We start from the raw sequence: 27,918 nt of genomic DNA, 5'->3' as shown, positions 1-27,918 counted from the left end.
TCTTTTAAATGTTCCTTTAATGAAGACAGAGTTTGGAAAAACTGCTTTTATTTATAGCGCATCAGCTGCTTGGAATGAGATCCAAAGATCATTGAAACTTGATGTACTTATTTCAATGAATGAGTTCAAGTTATATCTCAACCAAACATTCAAATCTGTCTGCACTTGCTCTTAACGTTTAATCTTGCTTTATTGCTGTATATGTGTGTGTTGTGTAATCTGTTTTATGTATTTATGTATATTGTGTGCTGCTACCTTGGCCAGGGCTCACTTGTAAATGAGATATTTATCTCAATGTGATTATTCTCCCTGGTTAAATAAATAAAAAATAAATAAAAAAAATGTTCTAACGGTAATTTTAAGAACTGTTCACTGAATGCAGCTTTTGGAAACCTAAAATATTCTTCTATTGTATTGCTGTAAAAAAAACTCCAGTATTTTTTTTTAAGTGTGTTGTGGTTTAGATGAAGCAGAATCCCTCGTCTGAGTAAAATTTAATGTTCACAGAGTGTTCTGAACACCCAGAGCATGAACATGTTACCCAGAGGAGACAGAAAGAGATGCGGGAGAACATTTGGGTCTGGACACTAAAATACTTTGACAAGAGGAGGAAGAGAGATACATTCCCTCCAACAATAGCAGAAAATCTGTGACGCTGAAGAAAATGTAAAAGATTAAAAGTCTGTTATACCACAGACAGAAAAAAAAAACTGAAAAGAAAGATAATTCAGTCGAGACCACTCATCGATGTCGTGAACACACGAGCGCTGTGTTCTGACATCCATCATGTCTGGACTCATTTGGACTGAATTTCATTTGGCATCAATCTGAAGTGAGTATAATCGCAGTGACAGGTTCACATCTTTCACCTCCTCCTCCTCCGTTATCCGCTGGTCACCCACATGAGCGCGAGACCGCGAGGATGAGGAGGAGAGCGCGCGCGCGCTCGGAGATTACCGCGAGTGAAGTCAAAGCGGAGAGACCGGGGGGGATTAACCTGTGAAAACTACAAGAAAACATGAATTACAAAACCACGCGGCCGGTGATGTCGTGATAAAGACGAGTGTGTTCGGAGAATAAGGGAAAAAAGAGGGAGAGAAAGAAAACAGCAAGAGCGAACAGAGTGCGCGTTTAGCGCCAAAACACAAAGTAACAGCGAGGAGAAGACCACATTTACGAGGGAAAAAACGTTTACAGATTTGATATTTGCTTTTATAAGGTGAGCAATTCTTCATATCTCCATGTGTGTAGTAAGTTTGTCTGATTAAACAAATGTCTGAATAGCTGTTAAAGTTGTAGCCTATTCCTTGTTTATTTCCATACAGCATTTAAGGAATTATTATACTGGCATTTGTATGATGATGTCACTGCATATATGTAAAATAGGACCTATACTATATAGTCATAATCTGCGTAATTTAAGATACATGCTGATATGGACATTATTATTATTATTATTATTAGTCTTCTTATTATAATTAGGAGTCTTGTAGAAACACAAATTAATCTTAGAAATTATAGCCCATTTGATGTCCATTTAAAATATCTTAAATTAACTAGGCTATCATTTATATAACTTTAGTATATGCATATTCAAAGAACTGACGTAGCCTACATACATATCAAATCGATTGTGGATGGGCAGATGAGGGGAGGATAAATGCGGCTGAAACAGAGAAAATAAATTTGGTTGTTGTAATGAAAAGAGATTATTCTCTGTTTGAGATAACGCACTGATCGCGCGCCGCATCTGGAGCTTTACCGGATTTACCGCGCGCGGAAACCTACCTGCGCGTCACGTTTTATGTCACAGTCTCAATCCCGCAGATTTGAGGCGAACATCTGCTGCATGATGAAAGCCCTGCGGTCAGTTCGAAGTAATTATAAGTTTTCTTATGAATTTACACTCAGTTTACTACAGAACACTTTAGTAATAAAACGACAAAGCTGTTTAAACTGCAAGCGCGGGAAACTGGAGTTCTGTGGCGCGGTTTGTTTTTGGCAAGGGGGGCTTGTCTCGGCCAGTTTCCAGTGGAAAGCGCTTAATGTGCCGGAGAATCTGCCGCGTGACTTCATTTGATTCCCCTGATCAATAAGAGCTTAATGCACTTAATGCACTGACAAAAAAAAACAAAATGTTTCCACACTTGTAGAAATGTACCACGGTTTAACTGTAGCCTAGTTGTAGTTTGGACACACTTAATACCCAACCATTTACATAGGCTACCATACCAGGAAAATACTGCGTTATATAAATATGGTAGTTATTCAGTACCATGGTAGGCTACATGTCAAAGTATGACAGTATTTTGTGATATAGGCTTATCAATTAGCAAGCACAGTAGGCCTACTTTTCTGCAAATTAAGAGAGTGTACAAATTTGGTTCAAACTGTCAAAATTGTGCGCAAAACGTCTACAGACGTAGCAAAGCACACAATGACGGTGTACCAATCTACAGTAGCCAGAAAAAAAGTATCTGAATACTCTAATCACACATACTTCATTAGTAGCCTATGAGAAACATGTACAAACTAAATATATAGTCAGAACGTTGTTGGTTTGAAATGCTAAAACAGTAGATGTTTAAGTTAACAAAGGTGTTGTCTAAGTTTGTCATTGGTGGATTCTGTTAATGGGTGTTAATGTGTGGAACCACAAACAATGGATTGTGGCACCAACAAGGTCATGGGTTCAGTTCCAGATTAACTGATTAAATGCATACCTTGAAAGCACTGCAAGTCAAGTTGGATACAAGTGTCTGCCAAGTGAAGAAATGTAAACATCAACAAAACACCAACTGTTACTGAAGACAAAGATCCTGCAGCCATTGAGATACAGACACTTGATCTAATCAATGATGTCAAATATGAGGAAATGTGAGAGAAAATTGTGATTTCTTCAAATTCTTCTGACATATTCTTAGAGACGCACATTAAGAGCTTCAGCATTTATCTAAAGAATAATAAATATATCAGATTAAATCAGATCAAGTCTGAACTCACCTTCTGTCAGTGTGTTTGTGTGTGTGTGCATGCTGTTGTCATATTAATCCCCCCCCACACACACACACACGGACAGACGGACGGACATCTCAGATTACAGCACAGGATCCTCAGGGCTCATTTCTCTGGATCTGCTCCATATCACTGTTAAAAATAGGAGATGAAGAGATTATTCAGATATCATTGGATTAGGAATTAAGAAAGAAACTTCTACAAACACACACACATACAATCAGGGATTAAGTGTGTGTGTTCATGTTGTGTAACAAAGGTTAAGTCCATTTTCATTGTAAAGAGCAGTTATTGAGTCAGATGCGTCTGTACTGTTGACGTCTGCATCGTCAACAATCCTCTCCTCAAACTATTTAATATGTCATTTAAACTGACTGTTTATCACAAGACACTAATCTTTTAAAACAGTAGCTTAGAGGAGGTGTGTGTGTGTGTGTGTGTATGATTGATGTCTGTAATGAGACCATGATCACGAAACATAGAAAACTGCCCTTCAGACATATCAGATCACTTCACTGTCATTTACAGTGTCATGTAATGACAGTAAATGCAATATAAAACACACACACACATACACACAAAATGTATTGTTAAATAGTAAAGTACACAAAAAAATGGAAGTCTAAAAATTTTTTTGAGCCATGATATCTTTAATCAAATTGTTTAACCAACAAACTACACTTCATTTTTAGCATACACATTTTTAAATGAATAATTAAAAAAAAACAAATTCACACAAATTAACTGTTGACATTGGATCCAATTAATCAGAGATTTCAGTTCAAATCAACACCTTATATAAAGCACATGCTAAATTTTAGCATGTACATTTAAAATGTTAATTATTTGTATTTATTTTTCTACAACAAATGCCACATATTCTGTCATTTAAATGTAAAGACATGTTTAAATACTCTTTGGAGCCATTGTATAACTAACAAATGTTATAAACATTTGAATCTAAAAATATAATTCTAAATATAGAGCTGAATATTTAGAGAACATGCAAATCAGTGACGGTTGTTAGCCCACATCTTAGTGTGTGATGGCTATTTTAACAGCTGCTTTGACCCAGATCACAGCATCCAAACCAGAACACAAATATAGTTTGTGTCCACATCACATCAGCCTAAGCTTTCAGCATCACACCATGGCTGATGCGTCTCTGTTTCTCTGTCTGCAGAGTGTGACATACATTAGATCCAGGTGTGTCAGGATGCCGATACCCATCTTCCGGGTAAACGGGAGAACACTGTCCTGTCACTGAAGAACGGACGCACACACACGCTGAAGATCAAATACAGCATGGGAACCAACAGAGGAAACAGGTAAGATCAGAATTTCTGGGAGCATTCAAGTTTATACATTTACATTTAGCAGACGTTTTTATCCAAAGCGACTTACAAATGGATACGTTTTTTTTATAAATGTGTTAGTTTATATATATATATATATATATACCCTATAAATAAAGTGAAGGTCTAAAATGGGCAAGTTAAAAAAAAATTAAGCTCATAAGTCTGTAATGCAAAAGGGTGCAGAGCCACTGGTGGTTTTGTAGGTAAACATTAATGCCTCGAATTTTATGCGAGCAGTTATTGGAAGCCAGTGCAAATTCATCAACATAGGGGTGACGCACGCTCTCTTTGGCTCGTTAAAAATTAATCTTGCCGCCACATTCTGGATTAATTGTAAAGGTTTGATAGAACTGGCTGGAAGACCTTCCAAGAAGGTATTGCAATAGTCCAGCCTGGACAGAACAAGAGCTTCAACAAGAAGTTGTGCAGCATGTTCCGAAAGAAAGGGTCTGATCTTGATGTTAAATAAAGCAAATCTGCAGGAAAAGACAGTTTTAGCAATGTGGTCTGAGAAAGTCAGCTGATCATCAATCATAACTCCAAGGCTTTTGGCTGTTTTTGAAAGGAGTTATGGTTGAAGTGCCTAACTTGATGGTGAAATTGTGATGAAACGATGGGTTTGCTGGAATCACAAGCAGTTGTGTCTTGGGAAGGTTGAGTTGAAGCTGATGGTCCTTCATCCAGCAAGAAATGTCTGTTAGACAAGCTGAGATGCGAGTAGCTACCGTCGGATCACCAGGATGGAATGAGAGGTAGAGTTGAGGGTTATCACCATAGCAGTGGTATGAAAAGCCATGTTCCTGAATGACAGAACCTAATGATGCCATGTAGACAGAGAAGAGAAGTGGTCCAAGAACTGAGCCCTGAGGCACCCCAGTAGTTAGATGTTGTGACTTGAACACCTCACCTCTCCAAGAGGCCTGGAAGGAACTATCTGAGAGATAAAGCACGGGACACACCATGCCAACGATTGGCCATTTGCCAATTTGCGAGTGAGAGCTCTGATTGGATGTTCAGTTTAGCGAACAAGTCAGTGCCGAGAATTGAAGCAAAAATGATAAACAAGAATGTGAATGAAGGCGTTACAGACAGAAGGCTGTTTAAATGTTATGTGATATTTCCCAATCACTCTAATACGCAAATATTTTCATAACATTACTGATATACAAAATTGTAAGCTAGCTCTGCTTTATTTTATAGCTGCTGATATGAAAAGCTTGTTGAACAGAATGCATGTGTTAGTTTGCCGTCTGCTATAGTCTGTGTGGTGTGTTCCAGTGCTGCTTTTTGGTCCGACGCTACCGACGCAAGGCAACAACCTGTCAACAACCTGTTGGCTTTCGTCGCCGCTAGTTCGTTAAAGTCGGCATGGTGTGTCCCGGCATTTAGATTCAAACCACTGGAGTGTGGTTCATTAAATCCCCTTTGCCAATAGGGTTGACAGGATGACCTGGTGGTTAACTGTGTCAAAAGCTGTGGACAGAACCAGCAAGATAAGTATTGAAGATTTGGAATCTGCTCTTGCCAGTCTTAGGGCTTCAACAATTAAGAGCAAGGCAGTCTCGGTTGAATGTCCACTTCTGAAACCAGATTGGTTGTTGTCGAGGAGGTTCTGTGCAAAAAAAGTGTTCATTGAATCGCAATGTTCGCAATGAAAGGACGAAGGGAAACTTGTCTGTAGTTCTCTAAAAGAGACTGGTTAAGGATGTGTTTCTTAATTAGTGGGGTTATATGAGCCTTTCTAAATGCTGAGAAAAACACCAGTGTGAAGGGATGTGTTAATGATGTGAGTGAGCGCAGGTACAACTGCAGGAGAAATGTTTTGAAGAAGATGAGATGGAATGGGATCAAGAGGACAAGTAGTAGGATGATTAGAAAAGATTCGTTTGGAGACTTCTGCCTCAGAGAGTGAAGAGAAGAATGTGAACGAGTGTTTGCTGGTAAGATTCGTTCAACTCTACCTGACACAGGTACCCAGGCACTTTCAGTAAGACGGATGTTCAAAACTGAACCCAAGGAAGGCTACTAGCTCGGATGTTGTAACTGGCAAGGTGCTCTAGGCTTGAGCTTATCACCTCGCTGCCATTTTCGCCAACATCTTTAATCTGTCCCTTGCACAGGCTATTTTCCCACCATGCCTCAAATCAGCCACTATCATACCAGTCCCAAAAAAGCCTAATACAGACAGTCTGAGCAATTATAGACCTGTAGCTCTCACTCCGATTGTTATGAAGTGCTTTGAGCGACTGGTACTGAGGCATATTAAAACTAGCATCCCTCCTGTCTTCGACCAACATCAATTTGCATACAGGGCAAATATGTCCATGGAGGATGCAATCATCAAAGCTCTACATCATTGGATCACGTGGAACACAGAGATTACAGCTCTGCTTTTAACACCATAGGACCAGATATACTAATCAGGAAACTGCTTCAACTGGGACTTTCCTGAAACATCTCTTTCTGGACTATGGACTTTCTGACAAATCATCAAGCCTGGCTCCCTACAAGGCTGCATGCAGAGCCCATTACTATATTCACTGTATATGCACGATTGCGTTCCAGCTCCTGTCTCCAATTCTATAATAACATTTGGAGATGAAAATACAGTAGTAGGATTAATTTCAGGAGATGACGAGTCTGCCTACTGAGATGAGGTACAACGACTGACAACATAGTGCTCTACAAACAATCTGATACCGAACACACAATAAAAACAAACAGGAACTTATTTTAGAATTAAGGAAATGTAGACCTCTCCCATCTTCATAAATAGAGATTGTGTGGAAAGGGTTTACAACATTAAATTCCTGGGAACCTACATATCTAAGAATCTCTCCTGGTCTGCACACATCACAGCTACTGTCAAAAAGGCTCAGAAGCTTTTGCACATTTTGGTTGTTCTAAAGAAGAACAATTTAAGTAGGAAACTGCTGGTGACCTTCTACCATTCTGTAATAGAGAGCATCCTAACATATTGCCTCAGAGTGTGGTATGCTGGTTGTACAGCAGCGGACAAAAAAGCATTACAGAGGGTCATTGATACAGCACAGAAAATCATTGGCTGCCCTCTTCCTTTACTCCAGGATATAGCGAACACCCATTACCTTTCAAGAGCAAAAAAGACTGTTACAGACCGTTTCCACCCTGGAAGTTGTGGCCTAATGGTCAGAGAGTAACCCTAGAGTAATCCTAACCCTAAGGTTGTGGGTTCGAGTTTTGGGCCGGCAATACCAAAACTGAGGTGCCTTCGAGCAAGGCACCAAACTGCTCCCTGGGTGCTCCAGCATAAGTGGCTGCCCACTGCTCCGGGTTTGTGTTCACAGTGTGTGTGTGTTCACTGCTGTGTGTGTGAACTCTGGATGGGTTACATGCAGAGCAAGAATTCTGAGTATGGGTCACCATACTTGGCTGTATGTCACTTCACTTTCAACTCTTTGTTTGACCTTTTGGCCTTAGGAAGGCGTTTTCGTACAATCAAAGCACGGACTTCCAGATTTATGAACAGTTTTTATCCAAAGGTCCAACCATATAACTACACTGGTCATAAATGAGTCCACGCTTCTTACTGATGTTCACATTCACATTTATTCTTCTCTGAAGTATCATGAAACACCGTGAGAACTAGAAGATAAACAAAACAGTTTCAAGCACAAAGCACCCAGAGCAACATTCATACACTCTTATTTCTTATGCAGAACAATACAATGTCTCACATTTTTTGGAAACAAGATTTAACAGTGTTTAATAAGTTATTGAGATAGCTCAATAATTATTACCGTGTTCGCCTGGTAGACCAGCTGTAGAATAATAGACGGGAGCTTAAAGTTCGCTGTTCTCACCCGCGACTCTCTCTCCTCTCTCACGCTACTCTCAATACTTCCGGGTTAAACATGTGACTAGCAATAACCAACTTTTCTCTTCTTCATAATTTTAGCAAGAGCAATGTAACAAACTGTTTTAAATCACACTATTACTCAGGATTACAGTAAACAAAACACATTATAATTGCATTACCAAAACGACTTTATTGTCATATGGGGTTGCGCATGAACAACTTCCGGTGTAGTCATGGAAACGAGTTCACACTGGACTTAGCGTCAGCTACACTCCCACCAAATGACCTTTGATTAATTAATAACAAATCATACAACCTTGATCATCTTGATTTCAAAACATACGTTAAGGTCACTCATAAAACATCTGAAAACTGAGTGATATGGTAGATCCACAGTTATAAACTCTCCAGATAAAGTTGATATGCAGAATACACCACATGAAATTTAAATGTTACAATATCAATTGAGAACACTTTTCTCACTACATAAAGGTTTAAGAAAACAATCTTTTGATAACAACAGAAAGGATTTGTGAATTGTTTGAATTGTTTCAAATTTGAATTGGTCAGAGACTAACTGCACCAGAGTTATGAAGCAGAATTTTAGCTGCTTTCTATGAGAATAACTAACTTCTGAATGGGTCGCTCAACGATGGATGGCTTGTTGAGGCGTTCACCCCTTTTTCCTAACTTGCGCTCTCCAATCTGTACTGTAACTCTTCGCACCAATCCATCATCATTTTCATGTACTTTAAGAACCCTGGCAAGTTTCCATTCATTACGAGGGAGCTCTTCTTCCTTTACAATGACGATATCTCCGACTTGCACATTGCGCCTTGGTGCATGCCATCGTTGTCTGAGAGTGATGTTGACCAGATATTCCTTCCTCCACCTGTTCCAAAATTGCTCGGACAGATATTGCACCCGTCTCCAACGTTTTTTGGCATACAAGTCTTCCTTAGCAAAGTTACCAGGTGGGGGCAGAGGAACAGAGGATTTCATAGTGAGCAAATGATTTGGTGTTAATGGCTCCATACTGGTGGGATCACTGATACTGTCAATCGTAAGAGGGCGGTTGTTTACAATGAACATAGCTTCGTAAAAGAAGGTTCTTAAGGAAGTGTCGTCCAATCTTCCAGTACTGTGAGCAAGGACTGAGCCAAGCACACTCCTTACCGTTCTGATCTGCCGCTCCCATGCACCTCCGGCATGACTCGAGGCTGGTGCATTCATGCAGAAGTCACACTGTTTATCTGCCAGGTATGTAGCTATTCTTTCCTTGTCTAATTCTTTGAGAGCTCTTTCCATTTCATTTCGTGCTCCAACAAAGTTTGATCCTTGATCTGATCTGATCTGCCTGATGGCCCCACGGATGGCTAGGAAGCACCGTAGAGCATTGATGAATGCATCGGTTGTCATGTCATCCAACATCTCTATGTGGACTGCTCTGGAGCTCAGACATGTGAAAAGGAGGCCATATCGCTTGTTTTCCTTACGACCTTGCTTGGTACAGAAGGGACCAAAACCCATACCGCAGTACGTAAACGGTGGGGAGGGTTCAATACGGTCTCTGGGTAAGTCTGCCATCCGTTGTTCCTCTGGAGGTGCGCGGGCTCTTTTACACAGGACACACTGCTTTATGTGCTGGGCTGCTGCCTTACTGCCACCAATAATCCAGTAACCATTTGCCCTGAGTTCATTCAACGTTTGTCCTCTGCCCTGATGTTGTGTTTTCTCATGGTGGTGCGCAAGGACAAGGCGCGTGACTACACCATCCTTTGGGAGGATTATAGGGTGTCTCAGATCCAGAGGTGCGGATGCTTTCCTCAGACGTCCTCCCACCCTCATTATACCATCTTGGAGGAATGGGCCTAGCTGATACAGTTGGTGGTTACAAGGCAGCTTTCCCGATGTCTGGAGAATGTGTAACTCCTTTTCAAAGGCATCTTTCTGTGCAAGCTTGATGAGGGTGTGAGTGGCTCTCCTCCTTTCCTCAACATCAGGGGGCTTTGTGTACTTGATCCTCTTAGCCAACCGCTGTATCCGAGCGACGACTTTTACAGCTGTGGACCATTTTGAGAACCTTGCGAGTCTCTCTTGAAAATCGACTTGCCTTGAAGCATCAGTATTCAAGACTAGGGTTGCTCTGACCTCGGGGTCTCCTACCAGTAGCTCTGAGGTTCCTTGGGCTGGAACTACCTCTCTCTCCCACAGGAACTTGGGACCAGTGAGCCAGTTAGACTTGAGCAGTTCTGCTACTTGGAGGCCCCTTGAGGCGTGATCGGCAGGGTTGTGCTCTGTGTCGACATAGAACCACTGCCCTGGGTCAGTGGTTTCCCGGATTCTCTGGACACGGTTTGCCACGAAGACATGAAATCTTCTGGCTTCGTTGTTGATATAGCCAAGAACTACTTGAGAATCTGTCCAGAAATATTCTCTGTCGATCTTAATCTCTAGCTCCTCTTTTAGCATACTGCTCATAGCAGCAGAGATTACTGCTGCAGTCAACTCTAGCCTTGGTATAGTGACTATTTTGGTAGGAGCGACTCTTGCCTTGCCCATAATCAAGGTGCAATGCACCTTCTCTTCGCCCACCAATCTGATGTAGGAGCACTGCCCATAGCCTTGACTGCTGGCATCTGAAAAGTGATGCAGTTCCACTCTCAGGACTTTCCCAAAGTTCTCTGGTGTTAAGCATCTTGGGATCTGAATCTTGTCGAGATTTCTTAGATCATTGATCCAGCTCTCCCAGTGCGGCTTCAATTCGCTGGGGAGTGGCTCATCCCAACTGATACCTTTCTGACACATCTCTTGTAGCACCCGCTTTCCTTGCAAGATGAATGGGGCCAAGAATCCTAATGGATCATACACCGAAGCCACGACTGAGAGAACTCCACGTCGAGTGGCTGGTTTCTCATCAAGTGAGACCTTGAAGGAGAAGACGTCACCTTCCACATTCCATCGGACTCCTAGCACTCTGTGGACTGGAAGATCATCACAGTTGAGATCCACATTCTTCACTTCAGCAGCGCGCTCAGAAGCACAAATGGACTCCAGTACCTCTCGACTGTTGGAGATGAATTTATGAAGGTGCAACTTTCCTTCAGCACATAGTGCTTGGGTTTCTTTCACCAGCTTGATTGCCCCATCGACTGACTCTAGGCTTACGAGGCCGTCATCCACATAAAAGTGCTTTCTGATGAAGCTAGCTGCTTCAGGGTATCTTTTCTCATTTTGGCTGGCCATATGCTTTATGCCGTAATTGGCACAGCCTGGAGAGGAAGATGCTCCGAAAAGATGGACCTTCATATGGTATTCCCTAGGCTCTGACTCTGTATCCCCATTTTCCCACCACAGGAAGCGTAGATAATCTCTGTCTTCTTTGTTGACGTGGAACCTGTGGAACATTTTTTCCACGTCACACATAACAGCAATGGGATGTTTGCGGAAACGGCAGAGCACTCCAAGCAGCCCGTTTGTAAGATCAGGTCCTGTTAGCAGATGGTCGTTTAAGGCAGTGCCTGCATACTTCGCGGAGCAGTCAAAAACCACCCTGATCTTATCTGGCTTCTTCGGGTGATAGACGCCTTGGTGTGGGATGTACCACACACTTCCTGACTCTGGTTGCTTGTCCGCTTCCTCTGCTTCCCCATCCTTGAAGACACCTTCCATGAATCTCACGTAATCATCCTTAAATTTAGGATCTCTGTCCAGTTTCCTTTTAAGGTGCTTCAGGCGGATTAAGGCAAGCTTCTTATTATCAGGGAGGTGAGGACGTGCTTTAAATGGAAGGGGCATCTCAAAATGGCCGCACTCGTTCTGATGGATTCTTTCCTTTAAGACCTGCAGAAATTGAATATCTTCTTGAGATATGCTTTTCTCTCCTGATCTGGTGTCTGCAAAATCAGATTCAAGGGCTTTAATAGCAGCAGCTGGTGTCACAGGTGGAACCTCCCTGACTGATATCCGATGGCACAGCCCAGTCACATGCCTGGAATTCACGCGCTGTGGTGAGCTCCCTACGATGCTCCACCCTAAGTCCGTCTTTATAGCGTAAGGCTCGTAGTCACCTCCAGTGAAAACCTCTCGTGGAGCCAGGGCTCTGGAGCAGTCATAACCAATCAAAAGTCCCACTCCACAATCCATTAGTGGAGGCATCTCAGAGGCTATGACTGCTAGGTGTTTCCACTTATTAGCTGTCTCACATGTGGGAATATGCGCACGTTCAAGTGGAATGAATTCCCTTGCGTAGGCGGGAGGCAGGTTAATGAGGCAATCTGAAGAAAATCCTCTGACTCTGAGTCCACTGACTCTCTGGCTTTCCACGATGGAATCCCTTCCCATCATAGTGGAAAGCTTTAATTTTACTGGCTCCATTGATGCATGCAACCTTCCACAAAGTTCCTGATCCACAAATGTGTGACTACTCTGAGTGTCCAACAGAGCATAAGCTAGGGTTTCAGAATCTGGGTTATCATGTGAAGAGATCCATACTGGAACAATCATAGATGTGCTCCCACCCTCACCTCCATTCACACAACAAGATAGTGAGGATGTGTTTTCTTCAGCTTGCTGGACACCTTGCAGGGAAGTCTGATTTGCTGAGGGGCGGTCTTCGTGCAATGGAGTGGGATGTTGTCTTTTGCATATGCTACACATGGCTTTATTCCTACAGTCCTTTGAATTGTGTCCCTTCCTCAGGCATGCATAACATAGCTTATTATCCTGGACGAACTTTCTCTTATCCTCCACAGACCTTTCTGTTAAGTTTTTACACTTATGTATGGAGTGATTCTCTCCACAACACATACACTTGGCTGTGTTTGAGTTATAAGCTGGCATGCTTCCTTTTTTTGATTTATTGGCATCCCTCAACTTGGTCTCCTCAACATTGAAGGATTTGGCTGTGGTGCTTGATGCGTTTGAGGCTTTCACATTAGTGGCGAAGGTGTTTGCCTTTGGACGTTTTATTTCTCTGAACGACTTTTCCTCAGGTCTAAGCGCATGTAATGATGACACTGGATTGCATGCTATGCGTGCTTCCTTTGAGATGAATGAAGCAAATTCTTTGAAACTTGGATAGTCTCTGTCTTGATCCAGCTGCTCTGTGACAAAGCGATTCCACCTGGACGTTATCCAATCAGGGAGTTTGGCTAGCATCTTCTGATTCTCTTCGCAGTCGTTCAGAACCTGAAGACCCTTGATGTGAGGCATAGCATCACTACATGTTTGCAGAAAATCACTAAACTCTCTCAGTTTAACATACTCCTTAGCACCAATCTTTGGCCACTTATTAAGCTTCTCTCGGAAAGCACGCTGCACCACAAAGGAGTGACCATACCTTGCATTCAGCTTCTGCCATGCTTGCTGATATGCCTCCTCATCTTTTCTGTAGAAGCTTCCTTCTAGAGCAGACCTCGCCTCTCCACTTACGTACCTTTGTAGGTAAAACAACCTATCCGCCGGATTTGAACATCGTCTCTCTATAAGGGCTTTGAAGCTTGTGCTCCATTCTGTAAAATTCAGTGGGTCGCCAGAGAATATGGAAGGTTCTGGTAATGGAAGTCGAGTAAGGGCCATTGACTCCTGTAATGTCTGGACTAAGGATGCTTCATTCTGTGTAACTTGCTCGTTCAGGCATCCTGCAGAGGGAGTGGGTTGACAAGGAACATTTCCTTCACTGCATGGAGCACTGCATTTCTCACTCTTTTCTTTTGACTCTTCCTCAGTAAATACTCTGAGCCTTGCTTCAATGACCTCAATGTCTCTTTGATTTTCTAGCTTAACAAAGTAAGTTACAAGCACATGAAATACTGAAATAGACAATGAAGCACTTTGATTAGGCTAAATTTGTTACTCCTTTAACATAAGGATAGTACTGCTGCCCATTTGGAATTAGACACTTGAATGACAGATAAACTCAAATTGTACCAGCACTTGTGATTTATAAATGTCATTGACTTTATAGTAAGACCTGAGTGCAAACCAAAACGTTACAATCAGTTAACTTTTATCCTTACTCAATGTCTTTCTCGTGGTCCTAAGCAACTATAGGCTTTTACTTCGTAGCAATCAGTCTTTTTATGTCATTGTTATGGACCTGTCCATCTTTTGCCAGAGGATTTATTTTAAATTTCAGTATTGTACAGTCTGACCTGAAATGGATGCTGTCGGCTGAGGTAGACTGCAGGAGATGAGGCAAGACTACACGCTGAAACCTGTAGTCCACCGCAGAATATGAAGCAGAGCCGCACACTGAAAGCCTGAAGTTCACAACGGTGTATGAAGCGGAGCTGCACACTGAAGACCTGAAGTTCCCCACAGGATATGAAGCAGAGCCGCACACTGAAGACCTGAAGTTCCCCACAGGATATGAAGCAGAGCCGCACACTGAAGACCTGAAGTTCCACACAGGATATGAAGCAGAGCCGCACACTGAAGACCTGAAGTTCCACACAGGATATGAAGCAGAGCCGCACACTGAAGACCTGAAGTTCGCCACAGGATATGAAGCAGAGCTGCACACTGAAGACCTGAAGTTCGCCACAGGATATGAAGCAGAGCTGCACACTGATTGACCTGAAGTTCGCCACAGGATATGAAGCAGAGCTGCACACTGAAGACCTCTGGATGATGGAGTTAGGCCTCATGTTTTCACTATAACTACACTGGTCATAAATGAGTCCACGCTTCTTACTGATGTTCACATTCACATTTATTCTTCTCTGAAGTATCATGAAACACCGTGAGAACTAGAAGATAAACAAAACAGTTTCAAGCACAAAGCACCCAGAGCAACATTCATACACTCTTATTTCTTATGCAGAACAATACAATGTCTCACATTTTTTGGAAACAAGATTTAACAGTGTTTAATAAGTTATTGAGATAGCTCAATAATTATTACCGTGTTCGCCTGGTAGACCAGCTGTAGAATAATAGACGGGAGCTTAAAGTTCGCTGTTCTCACCCGCGACTCTCTCTCCTCTCTCGCGCTACTCTCAATAATTCCGGGTTAAACATGTGACTAGCAATAACCAACTTTTTTCTTCTTCATAATTTTAGCAAGAGCAATGTAACAAACTGTTTTAAATCACACTATTACTCAGGATTACAGTAAACAAAACACATTATAATTGCATTACCAAAACGACTTTATCGTCATATGGGGTTGCGCATGAACAACTTCCGGTGTAGTCATGGAAACGAGTTCACACTGGACTTAGCGTCAGCTACAAACCATCCATAGTCTTAATAAACACATAATGTCTAATTTTGCTATAATCCATTATATGCACCATTCCATTTATGCATTTATTTATTTATTTATGTATTTGTGCAATATACACCACAAGCATTGTTTGTGTATGTACCTATGTTAGTGTGCATGGTATGTTGTGTTGGAAGATCATATGAAATCTTGTATCATAAATGCAATGACAATAAAGAAAATTCAAAGACAAGCTTGACAGTTGGTGTTGAAATTTTGCACTGATGGTTTTAATTTTATTAGTAAAGAACGTGGCAAAGTCGTCAGCTGTTAAGAGTTAATGCAGGAGGAAGAGGAGGGAAATGTTTTAAAGAGCATGCGAGAGTCAGACGAATTGTTAATTTTGTTGTGATAGTATGTCCTTTTAGCAGTGGAGACATTGGCAGCGAAAGAAGAGAGAAGTTTATGGGTCAAAATATGGCACAAAATATGCATATTTTACTCAATTTGAATTATTTATAATATTACAAAATTTATTTGGATCAATCAGTATATGTGATGTAATTTGTGTCTCGTTTTTATCCATATCAAATTAAAAAAGAACAAAAAAACAAAGAGGTTTTACCCATCAGCAAGAGCTCTGTAAACATCTGATGTGTGTTTACTGAAGTCTTTGGTTCTTCCATTACACTAAACACCACACACCTGAGGAGTAAAGAAATAATTTTATTAATCACAGAGACAATATCATTGTTATCATTTATTTGCTTTCTAATTTGGAACACAGATGATGATATTTTGAGTGTTCTTTTTGTCCATACAATGAAAATCAATGGGTTCCAATATTGTTTGTTAACAGTAATTATTGAAAATACTGTTTCATGTGAAGTTTCACTGGCTCAGACACATTTACTGTCACTCATGTGCTCCACCAAACATCAGCTGATTATTGAGAGCCAGTAACACTGGCATATTGTTTATTTATTTGCTTATTAGTGTGTGTGTGTGTGTGTGTGTGTGTGTGTGTGTGTGTGTGTGAGTAAGAGAGAGAGCGCTCAAGTTATAATCCCTAAACCTTCACTGACCGCAATCCTGATATGGCTAAATGACTGGACTTCCCTCATAATCCCAGATGAGGGGCAGGTAACACACACCTGAGGCCCTCATACCTTCACACACAAAAATCTGAAGAGAGGGACAGGGAAACTATGGAGAAACAATCCTGATCCCACCGACAGAAGCTTCAGTAAAGGTTTGGGAGGTTCATCAGGAGGATCGGTCAGTGTGTTTCTGCAGAGAGACGCATTAGTGACTCATGGTTTATCTGGAGTGAGTGTGTGTCCTTTAGAGCGGTCACCGGAAAGAACAAATGCTCCAATCAGATTACAGCGCTTCACCTGTCCTCCCACAGCTCCAAAAAACTCACATTACCACATTTAGTTATTTATATGGTGCTTTATACAATACAGACAGTTTCGAAGCAGCTTCACAGAAATAAAAAGCACGCAACAAAATTAATAATTTATGAAACATAATAATTCTGCTGAAAAGCAGCTCTACAGAAAACTGTCATTATACAGATCAATTAATTTCAAAGCTCATTCAATTCAGTTTGATTATTAGCCATCTATAACCATTCAAAACAATTAATTAAAATGTAATTGATAAGTACCTGAATACCTGAAATGGAATAAAATAAAATATAACTGAATTAAAGAACTTGAAAATATGAGAATTAAAATAAAAAATATAGAAAATATAGAAATATATTAAATATAGAAATAAAAAGATCATTCAAAATAACTATTGGTTGGAAAAACCTACAACTACAACTGAAATTAACTAAGTATTTAAAAATCAAATTAAAAGCATGAGAAACGAATAAAAATTAAACTAAAAATTAAGTATATAAAAGCTAATACACAATATTAAACAGAAAAATAAAGTTAATTCAAAAGATTAATAGCTATAATTATTCAGCTAAATGTTCATTCAATTCAGGTTAAAAAAATAAATAAAAATCTGTCTCTGAAGACCTGTTTTCTGAGCATAAACTCTTCTGTTGTCCCTCTCAGGTACAGCATCGTGTCTCCTGATGAGGAGGGTCTGAAGATCTCCACCCTCGGCCTCCACAACGGCCACGGCTCCAGACGGCTTCACTCCCCCGATGGAGAGGCGGGCCCGAGCACCGCATCGACGGTGATGAGGACCGGCTACAACGGAAAGATCTCCACGTCGGGCCGCGGCCAGCTGCGGAGCCGCTTCGTCAAGAAGAATGGCCAGTGCAACGTGGTCTTCGCCAACATGGACGACAAGCCGTGGCGATACCTGGCGGACATCTTCACGACGTGTGTGGACATCCGCTGGCGCTACCTGCTGATGATCTTCTGCTCCACCTTCTTATTCTCCTGGTTCGTGTTTGGCTTGATCTTCTACAGCGTGTCTTTAGTGCACGGGGACTTCGATAAAGATCACGGCAGCAGCAGAAAGCCGTGGAAACCGTGTTTGCTGCACGTCGAGGGTTTCATCGGCGCGTTCCTGTTCTCAATCGAGACCCAAACCACGATTGGTTACGGCTGGCGCTGCGTGACCGAAGAGTGTCCCGTAGCGATTGTTACGGTCGTAGTGCAGTCGATCGTTGGATGCATCATTGACTCTTTCATGATTGGCACCATCATGGCCAAAATGGCGCGTCCGAAGAAGCGAAACCAAACCTTGCTGTTTTCACATAACGCGGTGATTGCGTTGCGCGACGGGAAGCTGTGTTTAATGTGGCGCGTCGGGAACCTTCGGCGAAGCCACATTGTTGAAGCCCACGTTCGAGCGCAGCTCATCCGACCCTATGTGACGGCGGAGGGCGAGTTCATCCCGCTGGAGAATATGGATTTGAACGTGGGCTACGACGAAGGTACAGACCGCCTCTTCCTGGTGTCGCCGCTAGTGATCGTACACGAAATCGACGAGGACTCGCCACTTTGGGGGATGAGTCGGGCGGATCTCGAATCGGATGATTTCGAGATCGTAGTGATCCTGGAGGGAATGGTGGAGGCGACAGCAATGACAACGCAAGCGCGTAGCTCCTACCTGTCCCGGGAGATCCTATGGGGTCACCGCTTCGAGCCAGTCATCTTCGAGGACGGCGATCGCTACCAGGTCGATTACGCGCATTTCCACAAAACCTATGAGGTTCACTCGACACCTGCCTGCAGTGCTAAGGAGCTGAGTGAACTGACCGGGCGCCGTTCATCCGGGTCGTCCCGATCCGTGACGCCAGACAGCCGCAGCCGGGCGCAGACGCTCCTCCCGCCGCACTCGCCCAGCGCCTTCTGCTACGAGAACGAGGTGGCGCTCTGCTGCAGAGAGGACGAGGAGGAGCAGCCATGCAACCCGCTGACTGTCGCTCCCACAGACTTCCAGAAAATGTTCCAGGACTCGGCCACCATGACCTCCGGAAACAACATGCTCTGCGTATTGGACATGGACAATCAGATCGAGTTTGACATCATGCAGACTGCCAAACCACTCGACCCCATGACTTATAAGAGCGAATCTGAGATATGACGTTCCTATGGGTACATGCACTTATTTAAATACATTTATTTATATAAAAATGGATCGCTACATAAATATGTAAATTATACAAATGATTATACTGAAGTTATAAAATTAATTTATATAAATAAGCATAATATAATGTTTTTAATTTAAATAGATGTATTACATATTGAATAAATCACTTAAATACAAATGTAGAAATTTATATTTATTAATATTTAAACATTTATAAAGATACATGTTATTTATAATGTATTAAATATACACTGATATATTTATACAAGCAAATTATTTATAATATACAGTATTATTTATATAAATGTAATTCTTCTGAATAATTTATTTGCATTAGTAAAAACTACTTTACTAGTAACACATTGGTATAAAAATATATGTATTTAAATAATGCATTTTATGTAACTGAATACATTTATAAAACATAAATTTATTCATATGTACATATTATGAATATAAATCAATTTTAAATAAAATAATTGTTCACAATAATTATACTTAATACATTTGTATATAAATAATACATGTATTTAAATAAATGTCAATTTACATAAATGTAATATTTATTATTTATATATAAATAAATGGCCTTGCCTGCATTGTTTTTGTACTTTGCTCATCGCAGTCTTCCCAAAGGAGGAAGTGGGTGTGTTTGGCCTCAAGGAACATGTGACCCTAAAGGTTATGACCTCATGTCATGGTCATCGATGAGGCTAGAGATTACACGCATCCTCAGTGGAGCTAATGACAGAAAATAAGACTAATGCCAAGAAGACTGAAACAAGTGAAGCACAAATAACGTCACCAAAGGAGTCGAGCTCAGGACGGACTGATGTTTCTCTCTGTTCATGTGTACAGTTACTGTAAATATGACATTAACCTGTCAGATTCTGTTCATGTCTTCAGACTAAATGGATCCATGTGCTTCAACACAAAATACTTAAAGAGTTCACCAGGTCACAACAGTGCAATAAACTGACTGATGTGTGTGTGTGTGTGTGTGTGTGTGTGTGTGTGTGCGCGCAAGTCATGTGTAGATTAAACCACCAGAACTACCTTTAATAGTCTCTAGATTATAACTGTGAGTTCAACTAAAAGAACTTGAATGCAAAAGCAACATTAGTTAGTGTGTCATATTCTATCATTTACAGTTCTATTTGAGTAGATTTTCATTTGTTTGAATGTTTGTAGGGATGGAAAGACGGAAGCTGTGAATACTGTCTGAAATTAATTCCATCCTTGTGAAAGAATCTCAATCGTTCATTTAATCTTTTTATGAATTTATGTTTAAAGCAATGACAGCGTTCTAGAGTTAAACATGTAAAGTTTTTCATGATTAGGGAAACCATGATTTATTATTAAAAAAATACGCATCTGAAAACAATGGAAGTCCATTTCTGCTACAGAATAGAAAAGCAACCCTGACTTTCTTAGTATTCCAACTGTTCTTCCCAGAATTCCGAGTTAAAATCTCATAATTCAGTCTTTTGTTCTTGTGAGTCTTAGATTATATCTCTAAATTCTAAATCTGTCACAATTCAGATTTAATAAAAAATTGTGAATTTAGGTGATTCTCACTGAATTGTGAGGCCACAATGATTTAATATTTTTTTCATTCTGCGCTGGAAAGAGGCTTCCATACGATAATGCAATCTTAATCTAACCAGCTAATTGTGGGTCTTTTCTTGTTTTATCTGACATGTTAAGCGTGTTGCACATCATTATAATGTTGTCATATGGTATTGTTTTGTGTTGGACTCGTCCAGCGTTTAAAAGGGAATGAGGTTTAATGCAGTCGAGCCGTTTGGCCATCGTGTGATATGTTAATGTGTGTTTGTGGAAAAAGCACTTTCACTCTTGAATTGTACTGCTAATCCTGGACAGATGGATACGGTGATATAAGCTGATGTAGTGAGTTATAAACGCTCCAGTCTTTAATGTATAAACTAGAGATCAATAGCAATGATCATTTGTGGTTCCCCCAGACTTTCCTCCGATCGTGCTCGTCTCAGGATGGTTCTGGGCGAACCTGGTGTGTGTAAATATAAAGCTGCTGCATGATGGGAATCTGTTCTCAGCTGGTTTTACGAGTCTTCCCATTTGACAGATGATGTTCTGATGGAGAATCTTTACTTGAAAAAGTCAAAACTCCTGAAATGCACTTTATCTTGTTGTGTTGCACCTTCTAATGTGATACTAAAATAAATCTTTCTACTGCACCATGTTTGGATGTCTAAGCTCATATTAAACACACGAGCAGTGACGTAAATCACAGACTAGCGCCACATGACCTCACTAAATCACTTGACTCAAACATGATTCCTCAAACAGACTGCTGGAAAAATGACCGAATGAGCCTACAACTGCACAGCTGTTCACTACATTTAGAAGTTATTTACAAAAGGACTGAACAATACAGATTTAGCCAGAACATTTCACACACATCTGAGGAAAGCATGAGTGATCAATGCAATTCTCTCATCTCAGCGGAGGATGGAGCAATACACTAACATTTTACACAGAAAACACACACAACAGACTCACTGCGCCCTCTGCTGCTTTCTACACATCACATCCACACACAAAAAAAAACATTCAAGATTGTAAAATTCAACAAAATAAATTGATAAAAATATATTTACACATTTTTTACTTTTACAGAAAATAAAGAATTATTTTAGTACCTTTGAGGTTTACATTAATACATTTGAGCAGGGTTTATTTATTTATTTACCTTTATTTTACCAGGAAGTCTCATTGAGATCAAAAATCTCTTTTACAAGAGAGACCTGGCCAAGGTAGCAGCCATACATAAACAACATATTAAAATGCTACATACAAGATAGCAGCCATACATAAACACAACATAGCTAAAAACATACACACATCCAATCATTCAAATACAAGGACCTCTCAAGAAAAAGAGATACAAAAAAGTTGTTAAAAAGTAAAAAAGTTTACAGGAAGAAACAATACATATTACCAGATTTTAAAATAGATTAGCACATTTTTAAAGTTTACAGCAAGTGAAGCGAACATGTGAAAGAGTTTTAAATGATGTAGGAAAACGGTTAGGTAGCCTACTTCTGGAAGAAAACTCCCCGTGTATTTTCAGGTTTACGAACATTCCTTGAATACTAAAACGCAACGCAAAAAAAAAAACAAAAAAAAAAAACATATCCTTTATATCAACACGACATAAAACCGAACTGAGACCATTCTCAGAACGCTTGCAACGTTCTGACAAGGTTCTCTCAAGGTTATGAACAAACGTTCTTTCAGTAACGCTAATAGAACGTTCGTTCAAACGGACCTGAGGCCGGACGGACTAAAATCTTCTTAAGAATGCTTTGTGAATCCGGCTTCTGGTCTTTAGTAACGTTCTCAAAACATTAGTGCAAAAACGTCTCGGTTACGTATGGTAACCCTCGTTCCCTGAAGGAGGGAACGGAGACGCCACGTCGGTGACCGACGAATATGGGATGTCGCTTCGATAGACCAATCTACTTTGAGTGTAAACTAAACGAGCCAATGCACATTGGCATGCAATTATTGCATCCAGCTGCCGCTGATCACTGCGTGAGTATAAGAGAGCAGCAGGTGCAATGCATACCAGTTTTTCGCTGAGGAGCCGAACCGGGGACCCGGCAGCTCAGCGGCAGTACAGCAACCATGGCGACGGGACGTGGCATCTCCGTTCCCTCCTTCAGGGAACGAGGGTTACCATACGTAACCGAGACGTTCCCTTTCAGTCGGTCACCCCCGACGCCACGTCGGTGACCGACGAATATGGGATCCCTATCAAAGCGCCATGGGTGCTGCCCCTTCCAGTGCCCTGTGCGAGCCGCCTGCGCCCCTATTAGGTGTAGGCCGGGGCTCAGAACAAGTAGCTCCACTCACCATTGTCAAAGCACTACCTCACTGGGTGAGATTGGATAAGACTGGGAAAACGTACCCGGTCCGCTTGGAGCCGGGACGCTGCGGAAGCCCCATCCTTCCTGAAGGAGGTCTCGGAGGCAAATACACATATAGCATCTGTTAAGGAGTATACGGATAAATTTGAGGTGATTAGAACCCTCTTGGGAAGGCAGAAGTCTGCCGGGGAAACACGGGCTCTAAGGCTATACCGTGGACTATACACATATGAGTACCGCTTAGGTCTCAATATGGAACCCACCCTTCCATGGTTCTCACTGATTCATCATGTAGGTCTGGCGCCGGATGTTCCGCCGCGTCCAGCTGCTTAGGGTGATGGAGGATCTCAACAGGGTCTACAATACGGACACTCTGGAGCGGTTTAAGCAAGCCGACACTAACCGGGGCCTCTCCGTGCCACTACCCGTTTGAGGTGAGAACACAGGAGGATACCGGCTCTGCACGAAGGCTATAGAACCTAGCGAACGTGTTAGGGGTCGCCCAGCCCGCAGCTCTACAAATATCTGTCAGCGAGGCACCACGAGCCAGCGCCCAGGAGGATGCAACACTTCTAGTTGAGTGAGCTCGCAACCTGAACGGGCAGGGCACACCCTGAGCCTGATAAGCCAGGGTTATGGCATCAACAATCCAGTGGGCCATCCTCTGCTTAGAGACGGCACTCCCCTTCTGCCGGCCTCCGTAACAGACAAAGAGCTGGTCTGAGGTCCTGAAGCTTTGTGTCCGGTCTACGTAGCACCTTAATGCTCGGACGGGACAAAGCAAAGCCAGGGCTGGGTCTGCCTCCTCCAGGGGCAGCGCTTGCAGGTTCAACACTTGGTCTTTGAAGGGTGTAGTGGGAACCTTGGGCACGTAGCCAGGCCGGGGCCTCAGGATTACCTGGGAGTCAGCCATCCTGAACTGTAGGCACGAATCGTCGACCGAAAATGCATGCAGGTCCCCTACCCTCTTGATGGAGGCCAGTGCAAGCAGGAGCAGAGTTTTCAATGAAAGAAACTTTAGCTCAACTGAATGCAAAGGCTCGAATGGGCCCTGCTGTAGTGATTTAAGCACTAGAGACAGGTCCCAAGAGGGTATACAGGGGGGCCGGGAAGGATTTAACCTCCTGGCCCCTCTAAGGAACCTGACGATGAGGTCATGCTTACCCAGAGACTTCCCATTCACGGGGTCATGGTACGCAGCAATAGCGGCAACCTGCACGTTCCGTGGGTTGCTCCACTGGATCGGAGGTGCAAGAGGAGCGGTGGTCCCCAGAGGGTTGGTTCCCTGCGGGGTTTGCCACCACTGTGACCCTCAAACCGCCCGAGCCACTACCGGAAGTGGACCTCGTCTGTCCGCCAGAACGAGCCCCAGATCGCGGCAGAGGCAGCGGGACTCCGCCCCCCTGAAGGTAGCCTGGTTCGCAACTCCGAGATGGTCATCTTCCCGCAATGGGAGCAGGACTCATCCACGAAAGCCACCTCAGCATGCTTAACGCCCAGACACGTGAGGCAGCGATCGTGACCATCACCCGGTGCCAGGAAACGACCGCACCCAGAAACGTACGGGTGAAACGGCATCCTTAAAAGGACGACCCGTCGTCTTTAAAAAGACTCACCCGTGAAGCTCTTTTAGAGAAAATTTGCTCTTTTAGGAAATTGCTCTTTTCAGTGCTGAGGCACACAGGGGAGATGGCCGCTTGCCACACGACAGGGGATAGTGCAGCCTGAAGTGTGTAACCCACTCGATACTGGAACGACCGCCGCTGTGGCACCGTCCCGCCAACACAGGAAGCTTCCCAGAGCATGCTGAACTCGCAGTTCACCGTAGATACAGTTCAAGGTAAGCAGAACGACACTGTCGTTCGGCTTCGAAGCGAAAAGCTGGTATGCATTGCACCTGCTGCTCTCTTATACTCACGCAGTGATCAGCGGCAGCTGGATGCAATAAGTGCATGCCAATGTGCATTGGCTCGTTTAGTTTACACTCAAAGTAGATTGGTCTATCAAAGCGATATCCCATATTCGTCGGTCACCGACGTGGCGCCGAGAGTGACCGACTGAAAGGGAACATATCTGTAGGCCTACATTGTTCATGTCACATTTATGAAACGTTTTAGTTGAACATTAATATAACTAGTGTTTCTCTTTACAAGTAACTAGTACGCTACTTGTTTGAAAATTCTATTTAAAATAAAAAAAAAATTAAATCTCGTTTTAAAAATGATAAAATGGAACGCTAATCACATAACTATTAAAAAAAATAATAAAAAAGTTTAGAAAATAGAAAGCTCAGAAATTATGTTTTATAACTAAATAGAAAATTAGTTAAATGTTATTGGAACAGTTTTTGTTAGCTAAGATGGGACATATTTTTATGAACTTGCTTTAAATGAACAAAATGAGAAGCGATGAACATATAGCTTTCCAAACTCAAAACGTCAACACTTAACCAGCGGTCTGGGTTTGCTTGTTCTGGAGATAGCTCTTTGTAAAGCTTCACTAGTCTTTTTTTTTGGATCCTGAACCAATGACTTCTCAGAAACAAATGAAATACACCAAAAACACCCACATTTTCTCTCTCTCTCCGTACTCTCACTCCTCCACAGCTCAGCATCTTTCACTCAGTCTATCTCGCGATCAGGTGAATCACGTGCAGTGTTTCTTTAGTTTACCTGTGTCACCTGCTTCTACTTATTAAACCACCCCATATCAGTAGAGGGAGACACACTCAGAACAAAAAAACACAAGAACTGAGCCCACGGACTGAAACACAGAACTAGTCTGACCAGATAATAAAGAGATAATGTCTTTCTCTCAACCTATTTAGAAAAAGGTTAAGACTAGTCTCAAAGAAAAACTAATTATTAGATGACTAATTTGTAATACTAGTCTAATCAGGTTATGAGACCAGCCACTGAACTTCTGCCCCTAACAGTGACCTTTGACCTCAAGGGTCAGAATAAAAGTTCAAAGACAACAACTTTTATTCATTTTGCTTTCTTTCTGGAATCCAAAAGTTTCATTTTAAATGTGTTTTGTTGTGTTAAAATTCTTTTAACTTGTCGTTCATTTATAAGTTTTAAAACTTTCCGTCCTGTTTAAAACCCAACTAATAAAAGCCTGATGACATCAGATGCAGGAAGTGACATCGTCTGATGTTTTCTAGTGTTAGTTTGACATTGCATGGCACAAAATATTGAAAACACATTTTAAGAATTGTCTGTACAAGAAATGTGAACTTAAATGAATAAACTAATGCTATAAATTGAGTTGCATCTTGTATAACCTGGTCAAATTAATTTAAAGAGTTAAATTAATAAAAATACAAAAAACCTTATGAATATGACTTATTGATCACATAATTTTTTATATAGAACAGTATCTCTATGATACTAAAATAACACTGTATCAAGTAAATAATCTACTAAACAATCCTGATGAATATCTTTAATTATTATACTGTATAAAATTAAGATCAATAAGTCATGTCAACATATGGTTTTTATTACATCAATTCCTTAAATTAATCTAAATATTAATTATAATTTTAACTATTTTATTTCAACGTAATTTTTAATTAACACAAGATTCAACTTTAGTGAGTTTCTACAGCATTATTGCAGAAGCATCGAGATACTAGTTCTTGTTAATATTTTGAATTCGATTTTATTTGTATATTTTCTACTTTTTAGCGTAAGCTTAGTAAATTTCTTGCTTTGTAATTTTTATTCGATTTTGTTATTTTTTAAATGTCGATACAGTTTTTCACTCATTTTTATTTCAGTTTGTTATTTTAGAACATCAGTTTAAATATATATAACAATCCTGCAGCCAGATTAATATTTACAAGCTTACGGTGGGAACTAAATGTAAGTTTTTAATCTGAAGTAGGTGGAATTGTTTTTACAGTGTAAAGTTGACGTGGCCAAAGCAGATTTCTGATCCACACTTTGAGTGAAATCCTCCTTAAACGACAACATGCAGAAGATTTTTTGAGTGTCACGGACCCAAACCCATGGATTAACCTCTGCAGCTCGTCTGATGGAGGAGGTTCTGGGAGAGAGAGATGTCTGTGGATCCAGGCCTGAGGCAGACAGACTCATTACTGAGAGAGAGAGATGGGCGTGATGAAACTGATAGTGCTGTATTGTGTGGGTCAGTAACAGAGGCTCATTGTCAGGATTTACTGCCCCCTGCACTGCTCATTATGAGCCCCCCCCTCACCGGCACTCATCCCTTCATCCATTCTCACAAACCCTGCTTCCTGTCTCCTCATCGCCTCTGTAAACATGCAGCTTTACATCTGAACAACCCCTCTCATTTTAGTTCATTTGAAGTTTTATTTTACTCAATTAATCTATTTATTTTAATAAAGTAAAAGCATTAATTCAAGTCCTGCTGAGTTTAAAAGTGGATCAGCAGCACCTCCTGCCTGCTAACACTGCAACTACAGCAAAAATCACCTTGGTTTTATTTTTCTGCAGATGTTTTTATCCATTGTGAAAGTACTAAAAACTAATTTGAACCCAAATTTAACTCATTTTAGCTGAAATTATTAAATCCTTATTGGACAATTTTGCTACAATGACCAGTGTTAGTTTAGTATAATTGATATTATACATTATACATATACTATTATATGTGGGTGTATATAATATCAATACTAAAATAACACTGGTCATTTGTAGCGAAATTGTTCCCGCCGTAATTCTTTGCAGTGTTTTGTACAGAAAAAGACAGCAAAAATGCTACTGTAAAAATCTGGGAACTGGTTAACTGAAAGTTTCTACATACAGTTATAATCCGTTAAGACTGCATTATATGTCAAACTTACAGGTTTTAAAAAGGAAAACTTTATTTAACAACTTATTGAACACTTTTTAAGCTGGCATTTAGCTGATGTTTAAATATTTATATATTTAACAGCTACTATTTTTACTGTAAATTTAACAGGATATGTTTTACAATAATGACTGACTCTCTTCTCTCTCTCTCTCTTCAGTGTTTGTCGTT

At 41.3% G+C, this 27,918-nt stretch overlaps 2 protein-coding genes and 1 long non-coding RNA gene across 5 annotated transcripts in view; 2 read left to right on the top strand and 1 right to left on the bottom strand.

Annotated features, from left to right (window-relative positions):
* Positions 1 to 27,918, bottom strand: part of LOC132096907 (ER lumen protein-retaining receptor 3-like) — a 54,903-nt gene that overhangs the window by 15,018 nt on the left and 11,967 nt on the right. The window contains exons 1-3 of one of the 3 annotated variants that reach the window (XM_059502772.1): positions 16,047 to 16,110; positions 3,004 to 3,147; positions 2,724 to 2,759 (exon numbers count right to left, since the gene is read on the bottom strand). In XM_059502772.1, coding sequence (XP_059358755.1) covers positions 2,724 to 2,759; positions 3,004 to 3,034 — 67 coding nt within the window. In that variant the 5' untranslated portion in view covers positions 3,035 to 3,147; positions 16,047 to 16,110. Of the gene's footprint in view, positions 1 to 2,723; positions 2,846 to 3,003; positions 3,148 to 16,046; positions 16,111 to 27,918 lie in introns of those variants that run through there. The other 2 variants (XM_059502714.1, XM_059502621.1) reach the window with 2 other exon arrangements.
* Positions 934 to 19,097, top strand: LOC132160562 (ATP-sensitive inward rectifier potassium channel 12-like). The gene is made up of 3 exons (XM_059570240.1): positions 934 to 1,219; positions 4,199 to 4,343; positions 17,497 to 19,097. Exons 2-3 carry the CDS (start codon positions 4,321 to 4,323, stop codon positions 18,980 to 18,982), a joined length of 1,509 nt encoding a protein of 502 aa, XP_059426223.1. The 5' UTR covers positions 934 to 1,219; positions 4,199 to 4,320; the 3' UTR covers positions 18,983 to 19,097.
* Positions 19,548 to 21,210, top strand: LOC132100507 (uncharacterized). The gene is made up of 2 exons (XR_009423105.1): positions 19,548 to 19,987; positions 20,019 to 21,210. It is a non-coding gene; the product is annotated as an uncharacterized LOC132100507 (long non-coding RNA).

This window comes from Carassius carassius, chromosome 1 (assembly GCF_963082965.1).
Source record: "Carassius carassius chromosome 1, fCarCar2.1, whole genome shotgun sequence".
In the NCBI taxonomy this organism is placed as follows: Eukaryota; Metazoa; Chordata; class Actinopteri; order Cypriniformes; family Cyprinidae; genus Carassius; species Carassius carassius.
Note: the sequence above shows the minus strand (reverse complement) of the source record. Positions and strands in the feature narration are given on the sequence as shown.

Excerpts from the sequence above, each read along its gene's own strand:
- LOC132160562 (XM_059570240.1), top strand. The coding sequence starts at position 4,321 with ATGGGAACCAACAGAGGAAACAG. Across the intron at positions 4,344-17,496 it reads GGAACCAACAGAGGAAACAG|GTACAGCATCGTGTCTCCTG; the intron begins GTAAGATCAGAA and ends TGTCCCTCTCAG.